This window comes from Rhinolophus sinicus, chromosome 2 (genome assembly GCF_057876585.1).
Source record: "Rhinolophus sinicus isolate RSI-liver-muscle chromosome 2, RSI-T2T, whole genome shotgun sequence".
In the NCBI taxonomy this organism is placed as follows: Eukaryota; Metazoa; Chordata; class Mammalia; order Chiroptera; family Rhinolophidae; genus Rhinolophus; species Rhinolophus sinicus.
In genome coordinates this window covers 185,630,070-185,655,147 of record NC_142502.1, presented here as the reverse complement: position 1 = coordinate 185,655,147, position 25,078 = coordinate 185,630,070, and the positions used below count along the sequence as shown (strand labels likewise).

Genomic DNA, 25,078 nt, shown 5'->3' with positions numbered 1-25,078 from the left:
GTAATAAAAGCTATCCACTAATACAGCTAACTATTTCAGAAAGCTGAATTTCATATGCAATGCTACTAAAATACCAAAGGCGGTACATAATGTCTGACCCAAGCTGCCACCTCATATAGAAAATTCTTACATGGGAGCTTAAACAAAGATTGTTTGACTGGTCCACTGTCCTGCAGCGTCAGGAGCCAGCTTCGTCCGACATATTGAATTTCCAATGTCTCTCACACTTCCTCCTTTTCAGATGCACAAAAGGTTTTTGTAAAGTTTCTCTTGGTTTTATTGCTGGCAGCTACAGAAACCATGCCACATGCCTGGTGTAGAGTTATAGGGTGTGATTTTATTTGACTAGTGTCTTCAGAGCTTCTGGATTTTTAAAAATATGAGTTTCCTTGAGAGTTGTTACATGAAAATCTGTACTAATTCAAATTTTTTACTGGACCAGGTATATATAAGATTTACCCGCTATTGTTGCACGTTCTCTGAAACCATATGAAAAAGCTCATTCACCTTGTTCGCACACATTCCCTCCTTGCCGACAGAAAGTCAGTTATCATAGGTGGGTCCTGGCCTAGTGCCCCAAAACTATTTCCAACTAATTGAGAATGACCCATACGTGTGTAAGCTTAGGAACCACGACTGGGACATTTGCTAGGGGTGCATGTAAGCACCCTGAAGCGCTTGGGTTTTCGAGGCAGAGGGACATGGGTTTGAGCCCCCATCGGGCAGAGCGATTCACTGTGGGCTCTTGGGCAAATTGTCTTCGATAAGAAGCCAATCCCCATTTGTTTACCTGTCTCGTAAGGTTGTGAGCATTAGGTGACTATACGTAGAGTACAGAAGCACTCACTACACGGTCATTTTTGTTTTTGGTACAGAAACCCCAAACTGATGGATGGGTGCGGCCCACAGGGGCGCAGGAGGCATTTGCCACGCGAAGTGCCCGTGCAGGGCGGAGCGCACTGTCCGGTAGGGGGCGAGCTCCTCCCACTTTGTCTCTTGCCGGGACGGGTATGCCTGGCGGCTTAGGGGGTCGGTACCCCAAGAAATGTTCCAAGCCCGGGTGGTTAGGGACGAGGAGGTGCGCTGTGGCTGGGCTTGGGAGAGTATCCGAGCGCACCCAGCGCGCGCCCTCGCGAAGCCGGTGTGGGAGTCGGGGCCTGGGCCGGTCCGGGCGGACCCGACGTGGCTTTGCTCGGCGCCCGTCCCACCCCACGGGGCGCGCCCTCGAACTCCAGCGCGCGGCCCGGGGCCCGAACGCCAAGACAATGCGGCGCGCGGCGAAGGGCGAGCTGCACGGCGGCCCGGGGTGCGCGCCGCCTTCCTTCCTGCTGGCTCAGCTTCCCGGCGGCGGCGGCGGCGGCGGCGAGCGCGCGGATTGGCGGCCCGGCCCTCGGCGCCGCCCCGCCCCGCGCCCGGCCGGCCGCCGCCCCCGGCCGGGACCCGCCCCTCTCCGCCGGAGTCACTCGGGGCCCGCTGCTGGGTGGCGGGCAGTTCCCGCCGGCTCTGCGTTTACGCCTCGGGGCTCGCTCGGGAGGCCAGGCGGCAGCGGAGCCCTCGGCGCGGCGGGCGGACGGGCCGGGCCCGAGCTGCGCGGGGCTGCGCGCGCCGCCCCTGCTCCTGCCGCCCGGCCCCGCGGCCCCGCGACCCGCGCCCTGCGGAGGCTCCTGCGGCTCCTGCGGCGCGGCGGCCCGCGCCCCGGCGCTTCCCTTTGTCCGCGGGCTGGGCGGGCTGCGGCCGCGGCGAAGGCGGCGACATCCGCGTGGCCGGTCGGAGCCCGCGCAGCGGCTGAGGCGTTGGCTCCCCCGCGGCCGGCCGCTCGCGCCCGCGCGCCGTGGCGATGCCGGACCAGATCTCCGTGTCGGAATTCGTGGCCGAGACCCATGAGGACTACAAGGCGCCCACGGCCTCGAGCTTCACCACGCGCACGGCGCAGTGCCGGAACACCGTGGCGGCCATCGAGGAGGTGAGGGCGCCGGGCGGGCCCCGCCGGGCGGGCGGGAGGGCGGCAGGTAGCTCCGCGCCCGCCCTGCCCGCCGCCGGCCCTTCTCCCGCCCCTTCCCAGTGCCCGCATCCCGGGAAAAGTTTCTCTTCCTCCAAACCGGACGCGGCCGGGCTCCCCATGCCCGAAACAGAAGCCCTTTGTTCCGTGTAGGTGGCTCGGAGGGAGAAGGCTGATGGCTACCTTGGGCCTTTTTAAGCCCCCTCCCCCCACACCGCTCCAGTTTCCCTTGCGGGGCTCCGGCCGGGCCGTTCCCTTAGCGCCGCCAACTTTGGCCCGAAAGTCGGTGTGGGCAGTGAGCGGGGGCGGGGGGGTCCTCGGGGCGCCCACCTCCCGACTTGTTGGAGAAGTGCCCCTTCCCGCAGCCTGTCCCGCAGGGCAGTTGCGCGCCCGGAGCTCCGGGTCCGTCTGGGGAAGGCCGGCTGCGCAGGAAAGGTGTGCACACCTTAGCCAGGAAGGCCGGACCGGGTCCGCACCGCGCCTGGGAGCGGAGTGCGGGAAGGTGTGTGCAGGGCCGGGCTTCTGATGCAACGGCCTGTGATAGCCGCCCGCAGTCACCTGTGTCTTACCTGTCGGCCCCCGCCCCCCATCGCCTCCCTTCCCGCATCAGCCTGGAAAAGGCCTGATTTCAGTCAAGGTGCAAAGTCATCACGCCCAGCGCTAACTAGTAAGCCCTCCACATCCTGCGGAGATAACACTTGGGAACGAACACGCTTAGGCTGACAGTGAAAGCCCGTGCAGTGTCGGAAGCGCAGTTTGTGAGTCCTCGGCCCCCGCTGACAGGTTTGGGGCAGCTCCTCACCGCTCTGCCCTCGTTTTCCGTGTCTATCAAACAGGCTCTAGTAACGCATCCTGTCCAGGGCTGTGGTGACCATCAGAGACGGTGTGTAAAGAAACGCCTAGCACTGTGCTGGGCTCCTACCCTAGTAGGTAGCTGCTTTACAAGCCAGACGTGTGCCAATATTGAATAGATGATTAAATTTCTCTTGGCCAGAATGTCAAGTTATAGCCTTAAAAATGGGGGTATTGTAGGTGTATTAGAAGATGCCTGGGCTAGAGTGAGTGAGGGGAGGTCACCAGAGAGCTTTAAATTAAGCAGTGGCATTCATTTTTTTGCCCACTTGAACAAAGCATCTGCTGTTAGGAATTGCTTGGAGGGAAAATCCAGAATGTTTCTCTTAGTGGAAATTCTTTTTTCTCTGTAGACATAAACAGTCAATAATAGTGGAAACCAAAAGTAACAGATTCAGCATTCTGAATATTTTTTAAGTGTAGGTAGGGCATGGTCTCACCCCCCTTCTCCCTTCTTTTAGCAGAGGAGAGCGTGTGTAACCTTTTGTAGTGACTTATGTGATCCCACCTCAGTTACGTAGTTCTTTTTGTATCAGCAGAGCTTAAAAACTACGTCTTCAGATGAGGCAGATGGACAAGGCCCGGTGAGAAGTTTTTTCGGAAGTGCTGGGCAAGAGAAACATGTTCATGATGCTTTGGAAATGCACCATTAAATAATCATGGAATGATTGCAATCAAAAAGGTAGCCGACTATTTCTTAAGGGAAGGAAGCTTTGTACATGGTGCCTTAAAAAAAGCTTGATTATATTTAAAGTTCTGTTTCTTTTCCCTACTGTAGTTTATAGTTAAATATTAACACTGGCAGATGTTGGAAAGCTAGGCAAATAGGAATTGCTATTAAAATTGGCATACCCTTTCTCTGATTAATTTTAGTTTCCAGTGTATAATTCCAGAGCTCTTTTTTGTATGCTGTGCAGGAGATGACCCTAGAGCTTGGTTACTGAGCAGATTAAAGGCACTGGATTTGGTCATTTTATTAAACTGCAAGCTTGTTCCGTGTTGCCCTCTAAGCACAAGAATTGGTTATGGTTTCAAATATGAAAAAAACTGAAATCACTTCAGGTCTATCTCACTTGAAGTCTATCTAGTTTACATACTAGGGTGATGGTTTGTGTGAGTTTGGATTTATGAGAACTAAATTTGAAAGTTTACTTTCTGAGAAATCACTATGGATTTCTTTCAGTCTTTTCCAGGGTGTTTAATGTTCATTGCCATTACAAAAACTTGTTCCTTTTATGGTTTTATTAACAAATGATGCCCACACTATGGGGCATCTACTTTTCATACTGGAAAGAGGCATGAGAGTGGGTATTGCGATTTACTTAGAGAAATAAAATTTTAAATTTGCAAGCCCTTGGTCCTGTGTTTAAACAAACGAATCATAGAATAATTTAAACTGATTAAGCTTTGTGAATCTACTATTTCCAATGTAGGTTATGGTCTGCTAAAAATCATTTTACATCTGAAATATACTTTCTTTGATATGCACACCTGTAGCTGGACGATGTAGCTATTGGGTCCCTGTGCTTCACTGTGAATTTCACATCTGTTGTATTAATTCCTCATCCCTGCTTTATACTTGAGGAAATTGAGGCTCAGAGAGGTTAATTTGCTCAAGGTTACAGAACTAGTAAGTGGAAGAGCTGGAATTTGAACTTGGCTCCGTGCTGTTTTCAGAAACGGATGCTGCTTTCTGTTTCTGTTAACAATGCTGAATTCTCTGAATTACTCGGTTGTCAGACTCTACCACTTGCCAGGTGTGTGAACTCGGGCGCGTGTGATACAGGGGTGCGATACCTCACGTTTTCTCATTTTCCTCAGCTTTCAAGTCTGGATAACAATACCTATCTGCTTCAGAGGGTGTGGTGAGGGTTTAGTGAACTAAATACACAGCACAATACCTGACAGACAACTGGTTTAGTAAATGAAACTGGTTAGCAAATTATAGTTAATCCACAGAACCTGATGAGGGCATTGGGCCCCAAAATGGGATTTGTGTGAAGAGGTAGGAAGAGTAGGGGAAATGAAATGTTATATGTACGAGTAAGTAAATGAAAAACTATGTATCTATTAATCCTTGCTTAGTTTTTAACCAGTTGGTTGTCTTGGCAACAGGTCCTCACAGAGCTGTGTTTTAAAATTTTCACTTAAGCTCTTTCTCCCGGTAAAATACTTAATTTGCACAATTTTAGCAAAGTCTGGCGCTGCGCTGTGGAGTTCAACCTGTGTTTTTGGAAATAATGGAAAAAATAAGCAGTTGTGGCATCAATCGGAAAAGTGAGCTTCCCCCCCCCATTTTGTGGGGGTTATTTCTGTCTCAGAGTCTTTGAGTCTCTAGGTACTGTGAAATAGTCTCAAAATAGGGAAACAATGTATGTGTACTTGGAATGTTTATGTGTACAGGTAAATCCTCCTTTAGAGCACCATCCATTCTGCCTTGCTTATCTGGCTTTGTTAGATGCGTAGTTTTAAAAATAAATTTGATGTTGACTGGTAAGTATTAAAATTTAATCTTCTTCCTTCCGGGGCCATAATGCTCTACTCTGTTGTCCTTGGTTACCTTGGAAATCTCAGTGATGTCACAAACACAGGGTAACTGCAGGGGTGGGGTGAGCATCTGGGCCTTGCAGGCTCCCAGGGGATTGGCTATCCTGGGGTCCAGATGCCCCTCCCAGCAGTAAGAGAGGGAACGGGGCCTACCAGCTGTTTAGGCAAGAATGGGATTCTGAATCTTTGTCCTGCGTGACAGTTCTTCCAAGTTCCGTATCGACAGACGGAATCTGCTGTCAGAAGGACAGCACCTTCCTGCCTGTGCTTCTGAGTCAAACAGGGCCACCTTATAATGCTGTGTTCTGACATCTGGATTTCTGTGTTTGGGGATTTTTGAGTCATTCAAGGAAAAAACCGATCTTCTCTTACGTTACTCTCCCCTCCCCTAAAATTCAATTTCTGTCTTTCTTGTGATTAACAGTAAAAACACTAATGCGCGTCCTGGTAGGTTCCACGTCCAGTCGTTCATTCAGCATTTATTGAGTCCTGCTGTGTGCTAGGTGGTGGGAATAGAAGACCAAGAGGAATACGTCCTCTCTTTGACAGAATCTACACTTTAGTGGGCGAGACAGACATCCCAGTATAAATAGATCACATGCTGTGACTCCAAGATGGTCCAGAATCCTGGATGCCCGTGGGTGGGAGTGGTCAGTTGTGCCCGGGGCTGTGGGTGGGAGGGTCTTGTCTGCTGATGTGTGGTTATTAGGTGGTCAGCACATGCTTTAGTCACTACCATGTCTGATGTGGTCTTCCAGCTCTGCCTCCCCGCCTTAGGCAGGTACTGAGCCACTCCGGAGGTGGTGGCCCACTAGGCCTCCCCTTGGATTTGCAGAGCTGCCCACTGCACAGAGGGCTGCGCAGGCCAAGAATTTGGGGTAATCCTTGATTCCTGTCTTCCCTCCACATCTCTACGCACTGGTCCCTTTCTTCACGGAGCCATCTGCACTCTAGACCCGCACGGTCCCAATACAGTAGCTAAGATAAAACATTCAGTGTCTCAGTGGTACGAGCCACCTTTCAAGTGAGCGGCTGCCACACGTGTGTTGGACAGTGTAGCTAGAACGCTTTCATCGCTGCGCAAAGGTCTGTTGGACAGCGCTGTTTTACACCTTTGCGACTCAAGGAAGGGTCGACGGACCTGGGGACTCGTAAGAAGTGCAGCACCTCAGACCCCACTTTACACCTGCTGAACGGAAACCTGCAGTGTGATAGCAGCCCAGGCCGTTATGTGCACATTGACGTTTGAGAAGCACTTCTCCAATGAGCCCAGGCTGCACATTCGAATCACCTGAGGGGCATTTTGTAGACTAGAGAGGCCTGGCCCCCTCCCTCACGTTCTGACTTAATTGGTTTGGTTGGGGCCTGGAGCATTGGCATGTTTTAAAGCGTCTCCCCAGATGGAGCTGACAATCACTGTAGTAAACAGATGTAGTGCCAGGTGATAAGTGCTTTGAAGAAAAGTTACGCAGAATATGGGACTAGACAGTGACTTTGGAAATCAGGAAACTGCAATCAGGAAAGGCCTCTCTGAGGAGACCCCACGTGAGAGCAGATCCCAGAATGGAGCGAGGAAGCCAGCCAGGGAAGAGCTGGGATCCAAGAACGGCATGTGGAAGGGCCCTGAGATGCGACCCGGCTGGGGCATTTCGGGACAGAAAGCAGGCCTGTGTTCAGGGAGAGAAGTATGAGGGAGAGGAGGATGGGGGCAGGCAAGGGACCCATCACACGAGGCCACGTCGTCCTGGGAGGGCCTTGCATTTTCTTCTCGCGATGGGAAGCTCTTAGAGACTTTGAATGGGGAGTAATATGCTCTGACTTACATATGGAAATTTTGCAGTGGCTGTTCCAGGGAGGACAGACTGGCAGGGCCTGAGGGAAGTGAGGGAGGTGGGTTAGGGCCTGGGGGTCTACTGCAGCCCTCCCGGCAAGAGGGTTTTGGACCAGGTGGTGGCAGTGGGGTGATGAGAGGCTGGTTGAGATCCATTGTGCCTGCGGACTGCTGTGTGTGCTGGGGTGAGCGGACCTGTTAGAACAGTTCCTGTCCCTGCGAGGCAATAGCCCACCCAGTTCACTCAGGCTCCTAAAGAATGGACGTCCCCGGTGTCCCCATGGTGAAGCTGACTCACTGGTGCTCCTTAGCATCAGTACCAAGGCCAGCTGTGTGCTGCTCAGCACAGCTGGTTATGGAACTTGTGCTGGGACCAATCCTCAATGTTTTGTTTCACAGCAGACACCCATGGGGGGGGGGGGGGAGTGAAGCGTAGCTGTGTAGATGGGCCGGAGGGGTGTGACTGCGTCTCCCCTCTGCTGTTTCTAGGCGGAGGATTGCAGGTGATGCCTCCTTGGCTGTGTCAGCTGCCTGGGATACTGTCCCTGATTCAGCTCCCCAAATACTCCTCTTTCCCTACTAAAAAGAGATGATAAATCCTCATAGTCGTGTCCTGCGATAGGAACCTGCTTCCTTTGCTCACCCTTTTCTGTGTCATAGACCCTTCAAGTGGATTGCCAGGGCCCTTCCAGGTACTTGTGGACCATGACAGCTTTATCCTATGAACCATGTGGAATAAGTGGACCGGCAACCAAAGCTGGCATGTTTGGGTTATATTTTTATTGGTATTTGGTTGTGCTGAGTTTGATTCATGCATGTATATTGGGCACCTACCAATATGTGGTTACTGCCAGGTGCCAGGGATGGAAAAGTGGGCAGGGTTAGTTAGCTCCTTCCCGATAAAGCACTTGTATTCTCGTCTTCTGTGTGCAATTATAGTTTAGCCTCTGCCTTTTTTTATTGTTTTTTTTGTGGGTTTTTTTTTTTTTTTTTGTGCCATGGACCCCTCTGACACTGGTGAAGGTGCTGGACCTCATTTCGGGAAGGTATTTCAATGCATCAAAAAATAAAAAATACATAGGATTCCAAAGGGAACCGAATATATTGAAATACAGTTTAGCAAAATATTTGAAAAGTCTTTTTCATACTAATATGTGCTTCTTTGCTACAGCATTGCATTTTAAGATTTGGTAGTGTGGCTAATAACTCCTGAAGCACTGAGAATGGGAGCAATATTATGAGATATTTCTAGCAGCTCTAAAGTTACATGAATATACTTTTTATTGGAGTCACGGGAGCTGCTAATATTACCATGGCGTGTTGCTTCCATTCATAACTGAAGCCAGTGTTAAATTTCAGTTACAGGCTGAGGTCTAGATGTGATTCTTTGTTCCAATCCCCGTTTATGGCCCTCGAATTTAGACTAAGAATTCCAGGCTTGGTGGTGAGATTCTTTCAGTTAATTGTTTTTTGGAGTGTGTGATTGACTCTGTAACAGTGCTGTTTAAACAGACTTCATAATTACTACTACACTGTCATTGTCATGAATTGGTTCTTAGCGTCTAGCCGAGAAGAGTTACAGCTTAAGCCAGTGTTGAAATTATCAAGCAGTAAAGGTGTTTAGAGGAACTGGTGCTGGGAGAAGCTGCCAGTTGTGGTTTGACAGCCGTGGTGCAGTCTGCACTGTTTCAGGCTCAGGGCTTGGCAGTCATTTCTCGCAGGGCTCCGCGGGTCAGCGCGTACACGTGTGCGTGCCTGGGCGTTCAGCAAAACCGCGAGCTGCATCTGCGGCTCTGGTCATTAGGCCCCTGAGCTGGGCTGCCTCTCTGCAGGCCAGTTCTGTTTTTACCTTTGTTGTTTCCTAGCGGGTCATACACTGACCCTGACTCTGTAGAGGAAGCTTGATTGTGAAGCGATTGTAGGTTTACAGGCCCCTTCTGCCCAGTTGTAAGGGAGACCTAGCAGTCTGCGTTGCTTTTGGGGAGCCTACGTAGCGTATTTGAAATGCTGCTGCTGCTGCTGGGTGTGTCGGGGGTATCCAGAGCATGGCTGAAGTGTGACTGTCCGTCAGTGTTGGTGTGTTTCCTCTTTTTCTAACATTTATTGGGCACTTACTGTGTGCCAGGCGTGCTTCAAGTTCTTTACATATAGTAACTCTTGTTTCATTATTAACAAAAACCCTAGAAGGTTCAGGGGACCTAAGCCACTTCACCAAGATCACAGAGCTCTTCATAGGAAGTGGTGGAGGCAGGAATCAAACTCAAGCGTTTTGACCCGAGAGTTGTTCTTTTCGCGGCCGCCTGCCTCTGCAGAGCCTGTGCTGAACCTTTGCGTTTGTTGATGCCTCTGTGACCATCATAGCATGCCCGCTCTTTTGCTGTTAGTAAGGCACATCGATTGCCTTTCTCAAGTGGATGCTTCTGGAAAACGCTTGCTGCTGCTGTTTCCTCTCTGGCTCCTCTGCCCTTGTTGCTGCAGAGATGGCTCTCGTTGCTGTCTTCACTGCCTGCTGCCCTGCCCAACCTGCAGAGCCAGTGGCCCCAGGCGTTGCTACATCCTGGCTGGAGGCCTGCCCTGCTAACGGGCTATGAGTGATGTCATCTTTCCACTCAGTGCTGAAGAGGGCTTTGTCAACAGGATTTTGTACACAGATGCTGTCAGTGAGTCAGGTGGCTGATGAAGGTAGTTCCCTCCCTCTGATGATGAATTCCCTTGTCTTTTAGGGTTCTAGCCAGGTGATCAGAATTTTAGGGCCTCGTTTCCAGAAATAATCACATTCTTATAGTTGTTCTTTTTTCCCTAAACATCAACTACAATGGCTGACATTTCTTTGAGCCATATTTTTGTGGGAAGGACTGTGCTGTGTTTTAAACTGATCATTGAAGCCTCAGCAATCCTATGAGGTAGGCCCTGCTGTTGTCTCTGTTTTATAGTTGAAGAAACCGAGGCTCAGACAAGTTACACGGCTGCATCTCCCTCTCCCACAAATGGTGTTTGATAGAACCTGGAATCCCGGCACCCCCCCCACCCCCCACCCCATTAGCGTTGTATCCTTATGGGTCTTACTCCTGTTGGTCCTTTAACGCACACCTGACCTTCTCCTGCTGGGGTTGCTGTTGCCTGTGAAGATTCCTCTTTAGGTGTTCCTGGGGGCCTCTTTCGTGCAGGTTGATGGCTGTCGATCATCCAAGGCCACTTGCTGAGATTGCGTGCCCACCCACACTGAGTCATCAGACACTCACTAACCTCTGGGGAGGAACTTAACATCAGACGGTTTATTAAGTGACCTGAACTGCCCTGAAGTTCTGGCCTCTCAGAGCTGAGGGGCTGAGAACACGGTCCCAGCTCCGTGTAAAGGCCCCCAGAGGCAGGTAGGCAGCGATCAGATCCATACAGTAGACCCTCTGTGTCAGCACGTCTGTGTTTTGAGAGGTGGCCGCTGAAGGGGGAATCACGGAAACCAAGCCAGAAGTCAGCACCCGGTTGGCAGTTAGGGAACTTTGGGGAGATTCTGAAAGGAAGGGAGACGGTAAGTCGTGGTACTGTATTCATTCCTTGGTAGCCCTGACCTTGTTACTAACCAGCCCTTGGGCAGGAGATTTCACTGGTCCAGCCTCAGTGGCCTCATCTGTAAAATGGACGAGATAAACTGCAGGGTCTTTCCAGCTCTGAGCATTCTGTGTTTCCAGTTGTCTGTAACAGTCACCTGTCTCTTGCCACTCTGTAATTTTTCTGACCATCTCTTCTCTTTTCTCCTCTGGGCTACTTATATTCATGCTTTTAAGGAGGTTAGAGGTGAACATACAGGTTACCTCTCCCGTTCCCCTTTTGCAGATTCCCTCCTCCGAAAGATCACTGGGGTCAATAAGATGCTTGGCCCTGAGCTGGAGTTTTCATTGGGTGCATTGCTAGTTTGTTTGGGAGAAGTGGGGCTCTGTAGTTTGCCACCCATTTCACCTCGGAGCAGCTTTTGCAGTCTTTGCTGCTGCATACCATGGTCTTGATTCTATCTTTGTTGTGCTTTGCTTCTCTGGTGAAAAGCAGGTTGAGTTAATGGTCACAGGTCTTTAAATAATTTGGACAGTTGAACTCTAAGTAGATACCAAGTTTCTTATATCAAGTTCTGATAGCTTTTCCTTGGGGTTTGGGGGCAGCAGTATTCTCAACATCGGGAGATGTACTGTCTGTTATGAAGCTGTGATTTCACATTTGCCCTGTGGGTTTGGTTGTGTGTCTCTGGTGGAGTAGAAAGAGCAGTAGCTCAGGAGTTAGAAGAGCCGATTCTAGTTCTGCTTCGGCCTCCACCTTGCTATGTGACCTTGAGCAAGTCACCTCTCTGAGTGTCTGGTCTCTAAAATGACGGGTTTGGACTAGTTGATCTCTGACTACCCTCCCCAGCCTGAAAATTCTGTGGGTTTGTAAAGGCTCTGGAATAGATAGATGGTGGAAATAAAAATCAGCAAGGAATAGCTCGTTTGTGGTCCTGAAAAGAAAGTGTAGGTTCTGAATTTTATCTGCAACTTGATTTAAAAAACAAAACAAAACACCTTTTTATGGCTTAACTGAGGTACTTATTTTTGTTGTTGTTCCTTTTTTAAAAATTCAGATACAATTTGCATACCATAAAATTTACACTTTTTATTGTGTCTAATTCAGTGATTATTTTAGTATATTCACAAAATTGTTCAGCCATCACCAGCATCCAGTTCCAGAACATTTTTATCGACCCCTCAGAGAAACCTCATACCCGTTGGCAGTCCCACCTCATTCCCCTTGCTCCCAGCCCCCACAACCACTAACCTACTTTCTGTCTCTACAGATTTGCCTGTTCTGAACATTTCATATAATGTGATCTTACAATATGGGGCATTGTGTGCCTGGCTTATTCACTTAGCAAAATGTTTCAAGGTTCATCCAAGTTATAGTATGAATCTGTACTTCATTCCTTTTGCTGTCTGAGTAATATTCCATAGTATGGATATACCACATTTTGTTTATCCATACATCAGTTGATGGACATTTGGATTTCCACTTTTTTGCTATTACGAATAATGCTGCTGTGAATATTCTTGTGCAAGTTCTCGGATGGACATATGTTTTCACTTTTCTTGAGTATATACCTAGGAGTGAAATTTCTGGGTCATATGGTAACTGTGTTTATTGTCCAAGGAGGCTGAATCACTTTACATTCTCCGTAACAGCGTATGGGGTTCCAATTTCTCCACATTCTTGTCAACTCTTGTTATTGTCTGTCTTTTTGATTATGGCCATCCTAGTGGGTGTGACATGTTATCTCTTGGACTTGATTTGCATTTCCCTGATGGATGACTAAGGGTATTGAGCATCGTTTCATGTGCCTATGTCTATTTGTGTATCTCCTTTGGAGAACTACCTATGCAAATACTTTGCCCATTTTAAAATTTGAGTTAATTTTCGTATATGATGTGAGGTAGGGATCCACCTGCATTCTTTTGCATGTGACTATCCAGTTGTCCAACCACCATTTGTTGAAAAGATTGCTCTTTCCCTATTGAATTCTCTTGGCACCCTTTTCAAAAATCAATTAATCTTCGATGTATGGGTTTATTTCTGGACTCTTAATTCTATTACATTGCTCTTATGTCTCTCCTTATGCTAGTACGACACAGTCTGGGTTACTGTAGATATATGCTAGTTTTCGAAATCAGAAGTTGTGAGTCCTCCAATTTTGTTCTTTTCCAAGATTGTTTTGCTATTCATGCTTCCTTACATTATATGTATTTTAGGATCAACTTGTCAACTTTTGCACAGAAGTCCGTTGGGATTTTAATGGGGATTGCACTGCACATGTAGCTCAACTTGGGGAGTCTAGACACCCTGACATCTTCCAATCTGTGAACTTGGAGTGTGTTTTCATTTAAGTCTTTAATCTCTTGTAATGGTGTTTTGTAGTTTTCAATGTACAGTCTCAGGCTTCTTTTGTTAAATTTGTTCCGAAGTATTTTATTATTTTTGATGCTATTATAAATGTAATTGTTTTCTTAATTTCATTTCTGGGTTGTTCATTGCTACTGTGTAGAAACAGTTAGTTTTTGTATATTGATCTTATATCTTGTTCAGCTTGTTTATTAGCTTTACTGGGGGGGAGGGAGGGTGTGTTCCTTAGGCTTTTCTATGTACAAGATCATGTCGTCTGCAAATACAGATAGCTTTATTTCTTCCTTAGCAATCTGAGTGCCTTTTACAGTTGACCCTTGAACAACAGGTTTGAACTGTGTGGGGCCACTTATACGTGGTTTTTTCCCAATAGATACACTGTTGGCACTCTGTATTCCCGGTTTCACATTGGTTGGTTGGGATTCAGCCAACTGCAGATCGAAAAACAGTGTTTTCCATCCACTGTTAGGAATCGTGGATGGGAAGTGTCAACTGAAGTTATACTTGGATTTCCGACTGCTCGGGGGTCGGTGCCCCTAACCCTCCCACGTTGTTCAAGGACCAACTGTATTCCTTTTTATTGCCTACTCACTGGGAAAGTTCTGAATCATCTTAAAGGCCCAATGGATTGCACAGACTAAGAGCTCAATAACGTCATTGAATAACCGACTTTAGTATTAAGAAAACTGTATGTACAGCCAAAATTCCTTATATTTGTTTTGTTCCTTCTCATTTGGGCTTGAATACACCGAGAAAAATTGGAAGCTCTGCCTGCTTGGTCTTTAGTCACGAAGTAAGTTAGTGGAAATGTCACTTGCATTGGTAAACGGGTTTCAGACATTTGCCTCACTCAGCCAGGTGTTTGGTGGTACCTGGGAGGTGTACAGTTCGGGACCAGGCCTCTTCTGTCTGCAGCAGCAGACTGCACACCCCATTGTGGTTGCTGGTTAGTATGGCTTTTTGGTTGCTGCTTTCTATAAGCAGCACCTGGATTCGTTCACCACCGAGACCACTCACTTCTTGACAAAAGGTCATTATTGAGATTGCTGGCTTTCTTCTCACCTTGTAAATTCGCGTTGATTTTTCTTGTTTGGCAAATAGGAATGAGGTGTGTTTACTTGTTAAGCTGTTGGGCTGTCAGAACCTGTACTTTTGTTTGCTGAGGTGGTAGCTGGCCAGGCCGCAGGCTTTCCAGTGGAAAGCAGTACTGCTGGGTTGGTCTGCCAGCATGGAGAGTCCACGGTGTAACCTGCGACGCAGGCAGGATGGCGCTTCACTTCCCACCTTCCTCTCTTCCCTCCTCCACGCTGTGTCCATCTTCTCTGTAGGGAATACATCGCTTGTGCTACAATCTAGGCCGTGTTCAGAGCTTAACAGTCTCACCCCGCTCCCCCACCCCCCCTTCCCTGTCTTCTCTTATCTTCACTCACTGGGTATGTTTCCAGACCCTCGGGGCCCTGTGTTTTCTGTTTAAAATAGGAATTCCAGCCATTGGGGACTGTGGGTGGTGGGGTGCTGTCATGTGGGATTTCAGGGGAGGCCTTCCTGGGTCTCTCAGGTCACACTCTAAACTGCAGCTTCGGTGACGACGTTTAACTTTGGTCTCCTTTCCCACCACACTGCCTCCCTCAGTTTTCCACAACTGGGTTTATTGTCTGTCTTTTGAAAATGATTTATTATCTTCTATAGCAATGTTAGAAGGAGCTTAATTTTTGAAGTGCAGTATTTTTCTTTATGGTTGGAGCACAGTAAAGGAGATTTGATTGATCTTACGACAGAATGGCTTTAGTCGTAGCTAATACGAAATCTCTCAGGGCTCCTGTTTCATTTGCTCTTTTAATTTATGACCCTCCTTCCATCCTTCAGGTGTCTGTACACAGAGCCAATAAGGCCTGATGGACGGGTCACGTGCAGGGCCTTATTCCTGCCCCTAGTGCACCAGGAGCTGCTGTAGGGTTCTGACACTTCGTTAAATTTTAGGTCGAATTAGGGAGTAAGTAACTGTGTCAGCAAATGAGTGTTTCAGAAATTCGTTATTGTTTTTCCAAAGGAAAATGTACTATTAGGTTGAATAAAGCCAGTGACCGGACGTCCTGAGTTAGAAGCTGGAAATAAACAAAAAGACCCCCATGTGAGAAGAAAGTAGCTACTATAAAGCCCGTTTTGGTTCTCTGTAGGGTCGTGCCATCCTTAGGGGCCTAGAAGAGACCGCACAGTGGAATAGAACTAGCAGAAGACCCAGTGCTCAGCAGCTGAGGCCAGTGGAGGGAGGACTCGAGAGAATTAGACTCCAGGATCCTCCGAGGGTTGTACGGAGCCGAGGCAGAGCCTGTTCCTTGATGTGGAGGTTGGTTCTTAAGGGGGGTCCAGTGAGTGCCCTCTGTGTGGTGTGCCGGGGCGCGTGTCATCCCCGGGGGAGTTTCCATGAAAATAGTTTTTGAGTGACCCTTTGATGAGCTTTAGTTTGCTGAGAAAATCAATTGATGTGGAACAACTCCTTCCTCTGGTGTTGGCCCAGGTGTTCTTCGGGATGGGGTTTGGGCCAGGGCAGGAAAAACACAGACTTATGAGGACAGACCCTGGTCCTTCCTTAGTCTGCTGTTAAGGAGTGTGAGGAGAGAGGGAATTAGCTTTGTGGTTTCCTCGCTGACCTCAAAGTATTCTGGCACTTCCGTTTTGGGGTGAGGAAGCTTCAAAACTCCAATTTCCCCCTGAATGTGGTACCCAGCCCAGGATTCTCAGACGCTATTGAATGTCAAGGTCCAGGTAGTCTGTTTAATTCTGACTTTATTCCTCCCCTTCAGAAGGCTTGCCGCGTGTTTAGAAATAAATGCGTTTGACTTCGAAAATCAAGGTTGTCATGTCATCCTTTGAAATGATTAGAGAAATAGGAAAATCTCATTTTTAAGAATTATCAAAATCACTGCTCTATAAAGCATCCCAATTAATAATTATTCCTATTGAAAAATATATTAATCATGTCAATCTCTTCTGTGAAACCTTCCCTAACATACCCAGTCCATCAGAACCACTTTCTGCCCTGAATTCTTAAAGCAGTGAGTCTCTGACTCACTTTGTCTCTTTTTAACCCATCTGTCCATTGAATCCATCGATGGATCCATTCATCTGTCCGCCCGCCCGCCGGCCCATCCATCCCTGGGACAGACCTGGGATGTCCGCAGCGGCAGCCGCTCATTGTAAGGACGCGCGCGCTCGCAGAAGGGAGGGAGGTGGTGCTGTGCGCCCTGCGCCCTGCGCCCTGCGCGGCCCACACCAAGGCCCTCCCCAGCGCCCTTCAGGGATTAATCTCACTGAAGCCACTGCACCGTTTCCACTGCAGACCTGCTTCCTGTGTTTGTGTTCTTACTTCCTGAAACCAAACTGTAAATGCCTGAGAGCAGGAGCTTTTTTTTTTTTAAATAATAAGCTCATATTTTCATTTACACTTGACTATTCTCCAAACGCGGCTTGGGCGGGACATGTCTCGTGCAGTGTCCACAGCTGAGGAAACAGCGTCTCCCGCAAGGTGAGATCGCTGCGGGACTCCCTGAGACTTGAACCAGGATCTTACAGCTCTTGGCCGTGAAGGAACTTTCCGTTTCTCAGAACCATCCGAGTGGCTGGGAGCTGCTCGGTAATCATGTGATTGAGTTTCAGAAACGTGCGGGCATCGTGCTGCTGGGCACACGCGCAGGAGCACGGCTTCTGTGTGCTTAGTGACTTCTCTGTGCAGTGTCTTTATTTTAAAAGATATTTAAAGTGTTGTACATGCGCTGTCACGTGTCAGTGTCTTTAGAAATGACTGGAGAGGACAGATCATTTAAAAATATTTGCACATTACGTCAGAAGAACATTAATAGTACGTGTTACTATTAGTACTAGTGGTATTAACTGTTCTGGGAAAAGGTACTGTTTATTCATAATAACCAGATAATAGCAGCGGGACTGGAAAGGAAAGCCCAGATGCCAATATCGGTGCAGGTGGAATTATAATTTAAATGCAGTGCGGGGAACCTTACAATATCAGGCTTTCAGAGCTCCTGAATGTCCTGTAAGGCGTAGCTCATGCCACGTCTGTGATGGGAAGTGCTCTGTGGACGTATAACCTTGGAGAGGTAGCCAAGCTTGAATTATTCATCATTGGAGTGAAATACCCTTTTGCGAGAAGCATATCTTCCTTCAGTGTTAAAAATATGTCTCTATCATGTGTCATCGCGAACATTCCAGTTACATTGCGTATTTCTTTTTTTGCCTCCTGCCCACGCACTTGGTTAACCTTGAGACGAGAAAGGGATTTTAGGTGGTAGCTATGCGGTTCCCAGGCCTTGGGTCTGTCATCATACTCCCCATGTTCACAGCTTTCTCATTCCTTTTGGCTGCTGGGTTTTGATATCTGGTTTTAGATCTCTTCGTGGAAGGGCGAGCAGGTGGCTGCAGGAGAACTGAGCCCATTTGGGGGCTGCTAATGGGTTTTTGTTGTGCTGGACAAAGGAAATGGCGCCCTTCCTCCTGAGCTGAGCTCATCTGTGAATGAAGAGTGAACAGTCCCTTTTCATCTGGCTGTCACCTGGACAGGTGAAAAAACGGTGGTGCCATCCGAATGCGGAATTTCTCAGAATCCCAGGGGACAACAGAACCTACATATGGGAGCTGGCACACCCAAATGCAAATTGTGTCTGTGGTACCTAATATATGTAAATTTATGCTGCTCAGTTGACAAAGACAGTATGAACCACACTCTTCCTTTATGGTGGTGCGTAACTGAAATTTCAGTTTTATTGTCACAGTGGTGAAGTGCGTGGATATTCTTATTTCCTGCTGAGTTTCTGTGACATTCCCAGCAGCTCCAGAGGCCCTGGCGGGCTCCAGCAGCAGACGTGGAAGATTCGCCATCTTCTGCAGCGAGCGCTGCCCGGCTCCCTGCCCAAGGCCTCGCCTGGCTCCTGATGGGGGGATGGCTCGACGGGCACGGGGGAAGTGGCTCGGCAGAGGATACAGGGCGGTTTAGTATGGATTTGGGGCGCAAGACAAGGAAGGGAGTGCTTTGGGAGGAAAGTTATCTTTGCCTTTTCAAAATTGTGTCCCTCTCTTCCCCCTGGGTCATCACATCTCAGATTCAGGGACAAAGAACCTAAGCAGGTTCAAAGATGGAAGGTTGTCATCAGTAGAGTTGGCTTCCGGGGGAGGCAGCATGTGCTGGAGGGACCCCCCTCAGCCTTGGGGTACCTCTGTGCTGTACTTCGTGCCTGCTCTGGGGACTTGGCAGTGGCCCAGACTTCAGTCACGACACGGGAGTGGGGGGCATAAGCCCCACTTCTGTGGTCTTCAGCCTCTGAACTCCCTTGGTCCTGCACAGAGGCGTCTGTGTGCAGCCCTTGCAGAGCTGGTCACAGGGGCAGCTGCAAAGCAGGTGGTTGTGACTGCCCTCCTTGGTGTGCTGCTGGCCTGCTGGGAAAGGCCCAGCTCATGTCTGGAGAGGAGGGTGGAGCCCGCGTGGCCGGCGTGGGTCCTGCAGGAGCCCCAAGCCTTGCTGGACCGGAAGCAAAGCACGTGTTCAGTAGCCTGGAACAAGGCCTGGAGCACAGAAGACCACTCCGGGGTATTTGTTGAGTAAGTGACGAGTGAATGAGAGAGGCGTCCTAGGACTGGGGCAGCGCCTGAGCCTTGAGGTGCGTGGGGAGAGATGGGGCGTGTGGAGCCGGCTGAGACAGTGCAGCAGGGCTGTGCCCACTGGGCTCACCTCTGAATTGGGGTGGGGCGGTGTTGGGCTGTCAGCGTGGGTGGAAGAGACAAGTGTGTGTGTGTGTGTGGGGGGGCTAGCCTTTCCTGAGAGGAAAGGAAGGCGTTGGAGGAGAATGGCTCCGATTTCTGCAAGACGGGATTACATGTATGCTTATTCCACATCACGCATGGAAGGTCTGCCTACCCTGTTCAGGCACTGGGGAGTTTACGAATACGAATAGAGCCCTGGATTTCTATGAGTTCACAGTTTCACAGTGTAAACAGATGTGTAAACAAACAATTGCAATATGGTTTGATAAATTCGGTAAGCTACAGAGGCAGTTGCTATGGCAACACCAAGACACTCATAACAGCCTGTCGGAGTGAACAGGCTTGCTTGCCCAAGGTCTTGTAGAGAGCGAAGTGGACCAGTGATGGTGATGTGGCACGGCTGAGCCCGCCACCATGCAGGAGGCTTAGGTAACCGTGGGCTGAGAGCAGGGCCTGTGAGGTCTCTGGAACCAGCAAGAGAAACCCGAGCTGTGCCGTGGCTCATTCCCCAGAGGGCAGTCCCTCAATCAGATTGCAAGGAGCTTTCCCTGGGTAGACCCAGCCCGATGAAGGGAGGGCAGAGGGACGGGAGCAGCTTCTGCAGAGAACTGAGATGCTGCATTGCATGGGTCCCCACATCTCCTGAGCTACTTCCTGGAGCACGGTCCTGTTTCTTCCATCTCTGCTGGGAGCAAGGGCACGTGTGGGGGAAGCAGGAGGTCTCCCCCTGATTAAGAGACGCTTTCTCAGGAAATGCCTGCATTTTCTAATCGCTCAATAACCCCTTTCAATCAGATCAGACAGGATCAGTGAGGGTTTTGCGGTGAAGGTGGCACCAATCTCTGACAGCTGCAGAGGCCAGGCGCAGGCAGGGCCCTGTCATCTGGGCTGGGGCCCCGGGTTTTGTGGGGTCCGGGGGTTGTGATGCTGGAGGGAAGCCCTTGTTGCCTGTGGTAGGGAACAGGTCGGCTTCTTGCCTCCTGAAGCACAAAGAGCTGCCCGTTCCCAGAGGGGAGATGGTTGTGCAGACTCGGGTTGGCCTGTGGTTAGTGCTGGTCACTTTCCCTGCACCACTTCCTTCCTGTTTCTTCTTATATCAGCATGGGCAAGAGGATTTCCTCTTCCCGCCAGCAGGATGGATTGGCAAGCATTTCAGTCTGCTGGAAGGGTTTTTCTGGTGTGATTGCCCCTCCCCCATCCCTCTAGCCAGGTCTGGTCACCTCCAGGGAGCAGGTGACAGTCTGCCTTTGACCCCGACTAGGTTTTCAAGCTGTCTGTCTTCCTTTCCCTAACTGAGCTCCTGACCTTGGTCCAGGGGACGTGCTCTGCACTTATGTGAAGCCACGTCTAATTTTGAGCCCCAGTTTTGATGGACATCTCGTGTGGTGGAAATAGCCTGGGCTTTTTACACACTTGGGTTTTAGTCAAGAATCGGGCCTGCTTAGCGAATGAATGCTGGTAGATGGTTGTATTTGTATTACAAAGCTGCCTCCTTCTGGAGGCCCAGGCCCTGCCGAGTGCCCCTTTCGGACCCCTGGGCAGCGCCTGCACAAAGCCAGGCAGGCCTGTATCCGAGGCACCTGCCCCCAGCCCGCCCCTGCCCTACTCTTGCTGCCTCCTGCCTGAGGGCCGTGCTTTGGCTCATCGGTGCCCCTGAAGCAGCAGTCCTGCTGCGTGCGTGGCCCTTGGGTGTCCCCGTGTCCGCCATCTGTACCCCGTGCTGGTTCTGCTGACGGGACCCTCCCGCCTCATGCTGCACGTCCCTTTGCCGACTTGCCATTTTTCACATCTCATTTGCCACCCCTGGGGCCAGGGGAGGGCTGGCCTTAGTCCGCGTTCCTGCTGCAGGTGAGAGCCAGTAGCGGAGGCTGCACGCAGCCCTGTCTCAGCGGCCCCCTGCCAGCCCCAGTGCTGCCTTTGGGAAGTGGCATCTGGGAAGCGACACGGCTGCCTCTGGTTGGTTAACTAGTCCTCTAATCTCTCTTGATCTGACCCCTTCTCTATTCCTAGAGCTGCAGTTCCTATGGCTGTCATTTATCAGCTGAATTATCCAACAGCCCCTGAGCCCACTGCAGTCAGGGGGCTGTCCTAAAATAGAGATCGTGCCTTTACCTTTGGAGCTGAACCCCATTGGTGGCTCCCTTCTCTCTCAGTTAGTGACCAGACGCGGGGCCCACACAGCCCTTGGTGAGCCCCCTGCCCGCCTCTCCAGTCCGTCTCCCACTCTGCCCACTGGCCGCGCTCTGCGTGTCACCATCCTTCCATGCGTGTCATTCCTCTTCATCTAAAGGGAGACTCACTTCCTCTTCATCTTGTCTCTGCCTCTCTGTGAAGTTCCGCGGGAGCACCCTGCCCCAGGCTGTGTTGATACTCCTCCTGGCTTGTGGGAGCCCTGCAGGTGCCCCCCTCAGGGCCGGCCATCAGCACGTGGCCTGGCCCCAGAGACCTGGCTCTCTGTGAGAAGGTGACCGCCCAGAGCCCAGGGACCTCGCTGACACGTCTGAGGTCCTGTGTTGCATTCGTGGAACATCACCCTCGGTTTTCTTGGAGGGGAAAGAAAGCCCTTTGATGAGGGGCCCCGCATTGTCTTCTGGGATCTAAACTCCCAGCTCTGCTCTACGCCGCTCCGGCCACATCAGCCTTCTGCCTCAGGACCTTGTTCCTTCCGTGCACAGCATCTTCTCTCCTCCCAGGTGGCCTGCACGTCTCTTGCCTTTACCTCTTGGAAACATCACCTTATCAAGAGGCCTGCACTGGCCACCAGGTAAACCAGCTCCGTGCTGCCAGTCGCCTGACCCGCTCTTTTCCTCACAGCGCGCATCAGCCCCTAACCTAGGCCATAACTGACTTGTTATGGTTGTGTTTTCTATCTCCCGCCCCCCACACTGGGTTGTAAGCTTCCCAGGGAGATGGAGTTTTGACTTTTACATAGTGATGCATCTCCAGCCCCCAGAATTGCACCGGACACATAGCACCTGTTTGTTGAATGAATGAAACTGGCCAACAGGTGCAGCTGAGATCGGAGGCAGTGAAACACAGGCTTAGGAGCGTTGGTGTTATTACAGTTTTATAAAACCTTGTTCACCGGCTGTAGGAAAAAGACTTGATTCTTAGAGGGTAGTGTATGAACAGCTGAATTAGTGCGTGGAGATCCTTAAGTTGGTAGGAAGACCTTTGAATGGCTCAGTCCCTTAGGAAGTGCACTGACCTTGTTCTCTGGAGGACGGAGTCCAGGGTCTGCCGCGGGCCCAGCTGCTGTCTTGTTCGTATCTGTCTCCAGCAGGGCTCGGGGGGTTACCTGTGTATTTCCAATTGCTGCTTATTAAGGAACGGGAATGCTGCCAATCTGTGCTCCTTATTTTTCTTACTCAGTGGGACCAAAGTACTTTCGCAGTAGAGATTGAGAGAAGAGGCTTTGAGACCGAGTCGTCTCATTATTGTCCAGGGGCTGGGAGGCCAGCCCCCCAGGGCTGCTTTGGTGATAGTGATCTCGTCCCTGTGACGATTCTAATGAAGGCTCGTATTATGCTGGGGCTTTGAAGAGCCCATCAGATAGTGAAGGAGTTGAGAAGCCATGGCTACCAGCCGCCCCTTCACCCTGCTTTCCGGTTTGTCTGTTGTCCTGGGGGAATTGACTAGTTCCGGCCTCCAAAAGAAGCGTATTGAGGATGGGTGTCTGGATGATGGGGTTACCCTGATGAGACGCTTTTGTGTTTCTTGTACTTTTTCCTTTTGTCAAGCTCTGGTAGTTCTTTAGTGTTTATAATCTCTCTTCAGAAGCAGGTTTTTACAAACTCTTTAGATTTCACTGTTAGGAATACTTCTAAAAGTTGTGTGGTAGCCTAGGGATCCCTGTGCCTTTGGGGAGGCAGAGACAGATGAGAAGCGGTCTGTTCGCGTGAGGAGCGTATGTTGTCCCTTAGCCCCTGCCATGATTAGAGCACCTGCTTTGAACACACTTGGACCTGGACTCAAATCCCAGTGTCTGTCCCTGCTATGTGGCCGTGGGAAAATGGGCCACTTACTTGTGTTTAACAAGCACTTACACGGCGCACGCTTTCTATGTGCCAGTCACTGAGTACTTCGCACGAGTTCAGTGTCTCTCCTCCTGTGACAACCTGTGGGTAGGCACCGGTGTCATCCCCGCGCTTAAAGAGGAAACCAGGGAACGGATTAAGTAACTTTCCCAGGACCACGCAGCGAGTGGTAAAGCAGAATTTCAGTGCCAGCCCCTGGCTCTTGAGTCCGTGCTTTTCATCATGACACTTTCTATGCTGCCTCTCAGCTTTCTAAGCCGGAGCTTCCTAAATCCATAAATGGAGCATTGAGAACACGGCCTAGGCCCAGGATTGGCATGAGAATTAAATGAGAAAACCGAGGTAGAACATTTCGTCCAGGGCCTGTGATGGGATGGTCACGGCAGCCGGCGGAGGGAGACACCAGCACACAGATTCTATACAGCACAAGGGAACGTATGCTAAGTGTCCCTGCAGAGGTGACTTCCTGCGGAGGGGCACTGGGCAGCCCTCATGAGGCAGAAGAGACGACAGTATGGCTCACCATCTGTGAAGTGGGCAGCATCCAGAAGCTGCAGCTCGGATCATTTAGAGAGCCCACGGGTTGACCAGATGGGTGGGTGTGACGAGATGCAGGAAGATAGATGTGTGTGTGTTTGTGGTGTGGGGGGTCCCATGGGTTGGACTCTGGACTTGAGCAGGGGCAGGAATGACATTTCAAGCTGGTCAGCCTCCCTGGGGCCAGGTCTCAGCAGGCCCAGCTGGAGCCCACTTCCGGCCTTGCAAATGCTTTATTAGCTTTGCATATTGTCTTTTTGTTCTCTCTGTTGAGAAGATTTCTCCCACACCTTCCTTCCAGTGGGCTTCTAGAAATTCCCCGTTTCTCATGACTCACTGACTCACTGACGGGACACATCCTGTTTGGGGAAGTGTTGCAGGAGGAACCTGAGAGTGGTGTGAAGTGTACTTCCTCCTAAGGCTGCAGGCTGCAGGCTGCGGACAGCTCTGCTTCCCCCAGGAACCCCCCCCCCCCCATGTCCATCTCCCCTGTGAGCTGCATTTCTCCAGCTGTGGTGTTTCCCTGCCTTGCCCTGATGTGTGCCCACTGGAATTTTCCCTCTTGTGTTGGGGGTGGGGGTGGATCTGTGTGCAACTGCAGTGACTAACGATGGGATTAATCAAATCAGAGGTGGGACCTGAAGTTTTGATCCTCAGTTAGCCACACAGTTGGTCTGTCTCATACGTACCAGGGTGGCACGCGGCAGAGCTGCTCGCAGGTTGTTCCTAGAGAAACCGCAACGGCAGCCCAGGTAGCGAGCGCATACGATGTGGATCCTTGGCCCTTTCCTCTGGATGGTCAGCGTTTACCTGGCCTGATGCTGGGTCCGTGTTGAGCGAAGGTCCTGCTCATTCTAACAGGCCGGATGTGCTAAATCATCAGCACGGCCTTTGCGCAGGCTGGTTGGGAGGCGACTTTACAGAGTGAAGTAGTAGAAAACTGGGCAGGGAACCTGAGCTGCAGAGAGGGTGGCAGGTGAGGAGAGGGTGGCAGGTGAGGCTCGGGCGTCGGCGCTGGTGTGGGAGGGCCGAGCTGTGCTGTGGGGTTAGGCCTGGGGGCAGAGTGGCGCGAACGTTGACAAGCTAGTCAGGCTGTTTCATCAGAGACTTGAACCCTGACGGTGGCCGTGGTGGTGGGATCCAGAGACCTTTTCGGAGGAGGAGGCTGCCGATGCCCTTCCTTGAATGGTGAGGGCAGTCAGATGGCGTAGAACAGAGCAGCTCCACCTGGGCAGTTTTGCCTCCTCGGGTCCAGAGACCTGTTTGAGCGTCCCAGCCGGGAGGAGAGGTAGGAGTGCTGCTGGCTTCCCGTGAGTGGCGGCCAGGCTGCTGCTAAACGTCCCAGATGTCACTGCTGTTGTGTGGATCGGCCTGGGCTTGAAGGTTGTCAAGTAATGTGAGTCTCGGGGAACGGAGGGGCCCGTCCTCTGCACCCTAACTGCTCTCGGGCCCTGGTTCCATGGTGGAGCGAGGGAGGGTCTTGGTGGGCCTGGGTTTCTTTTAAAGTTAGACAGGGTGAAGATGATTTAGAAATTTTCATAAGCTGAAGCTTAATCAGGTGCCATGAAATAAAGATTGTGATTTCAG

At 50.4% G+C, this 25,078-nt stretch overlaps 1 protein-coding gene across 4 annotated transcripts in view; it reads left to right on the top strand.

The window, feature by feature from the left end:
- Positions 1 to 1,446: 1,446 nt before the first annotated feature.
- The window catches only part of ASAP2 (ArfGAP with SH3 domain, ankyrin repeat and PH domain 2), a 147,625-nt gene continuing 123,993 nt past the window's right edge, over positions 1,447 to 25,078 (top strand). For 2 of the 4 annotated variants that reach the window (XM_074331668.2, XM_074331667.2), the window contains exon 1: positions 1,448 to 1,963. In XM_074331668.2, the coding sequence (XP_074187769.2) occupies positions 1,838 to 1,963 (126 nt within the window). In that variant the 5' untranslated portion in view covers positions 1,448 to 1,837. Of the gene's footprint in view, positions 1,964 to 25,078 lie in introns of all 4 variants that reach the window. The other 2 variants (XM_074331669.2, XM_074331666.2) reach the window with 2 other exon arrangements.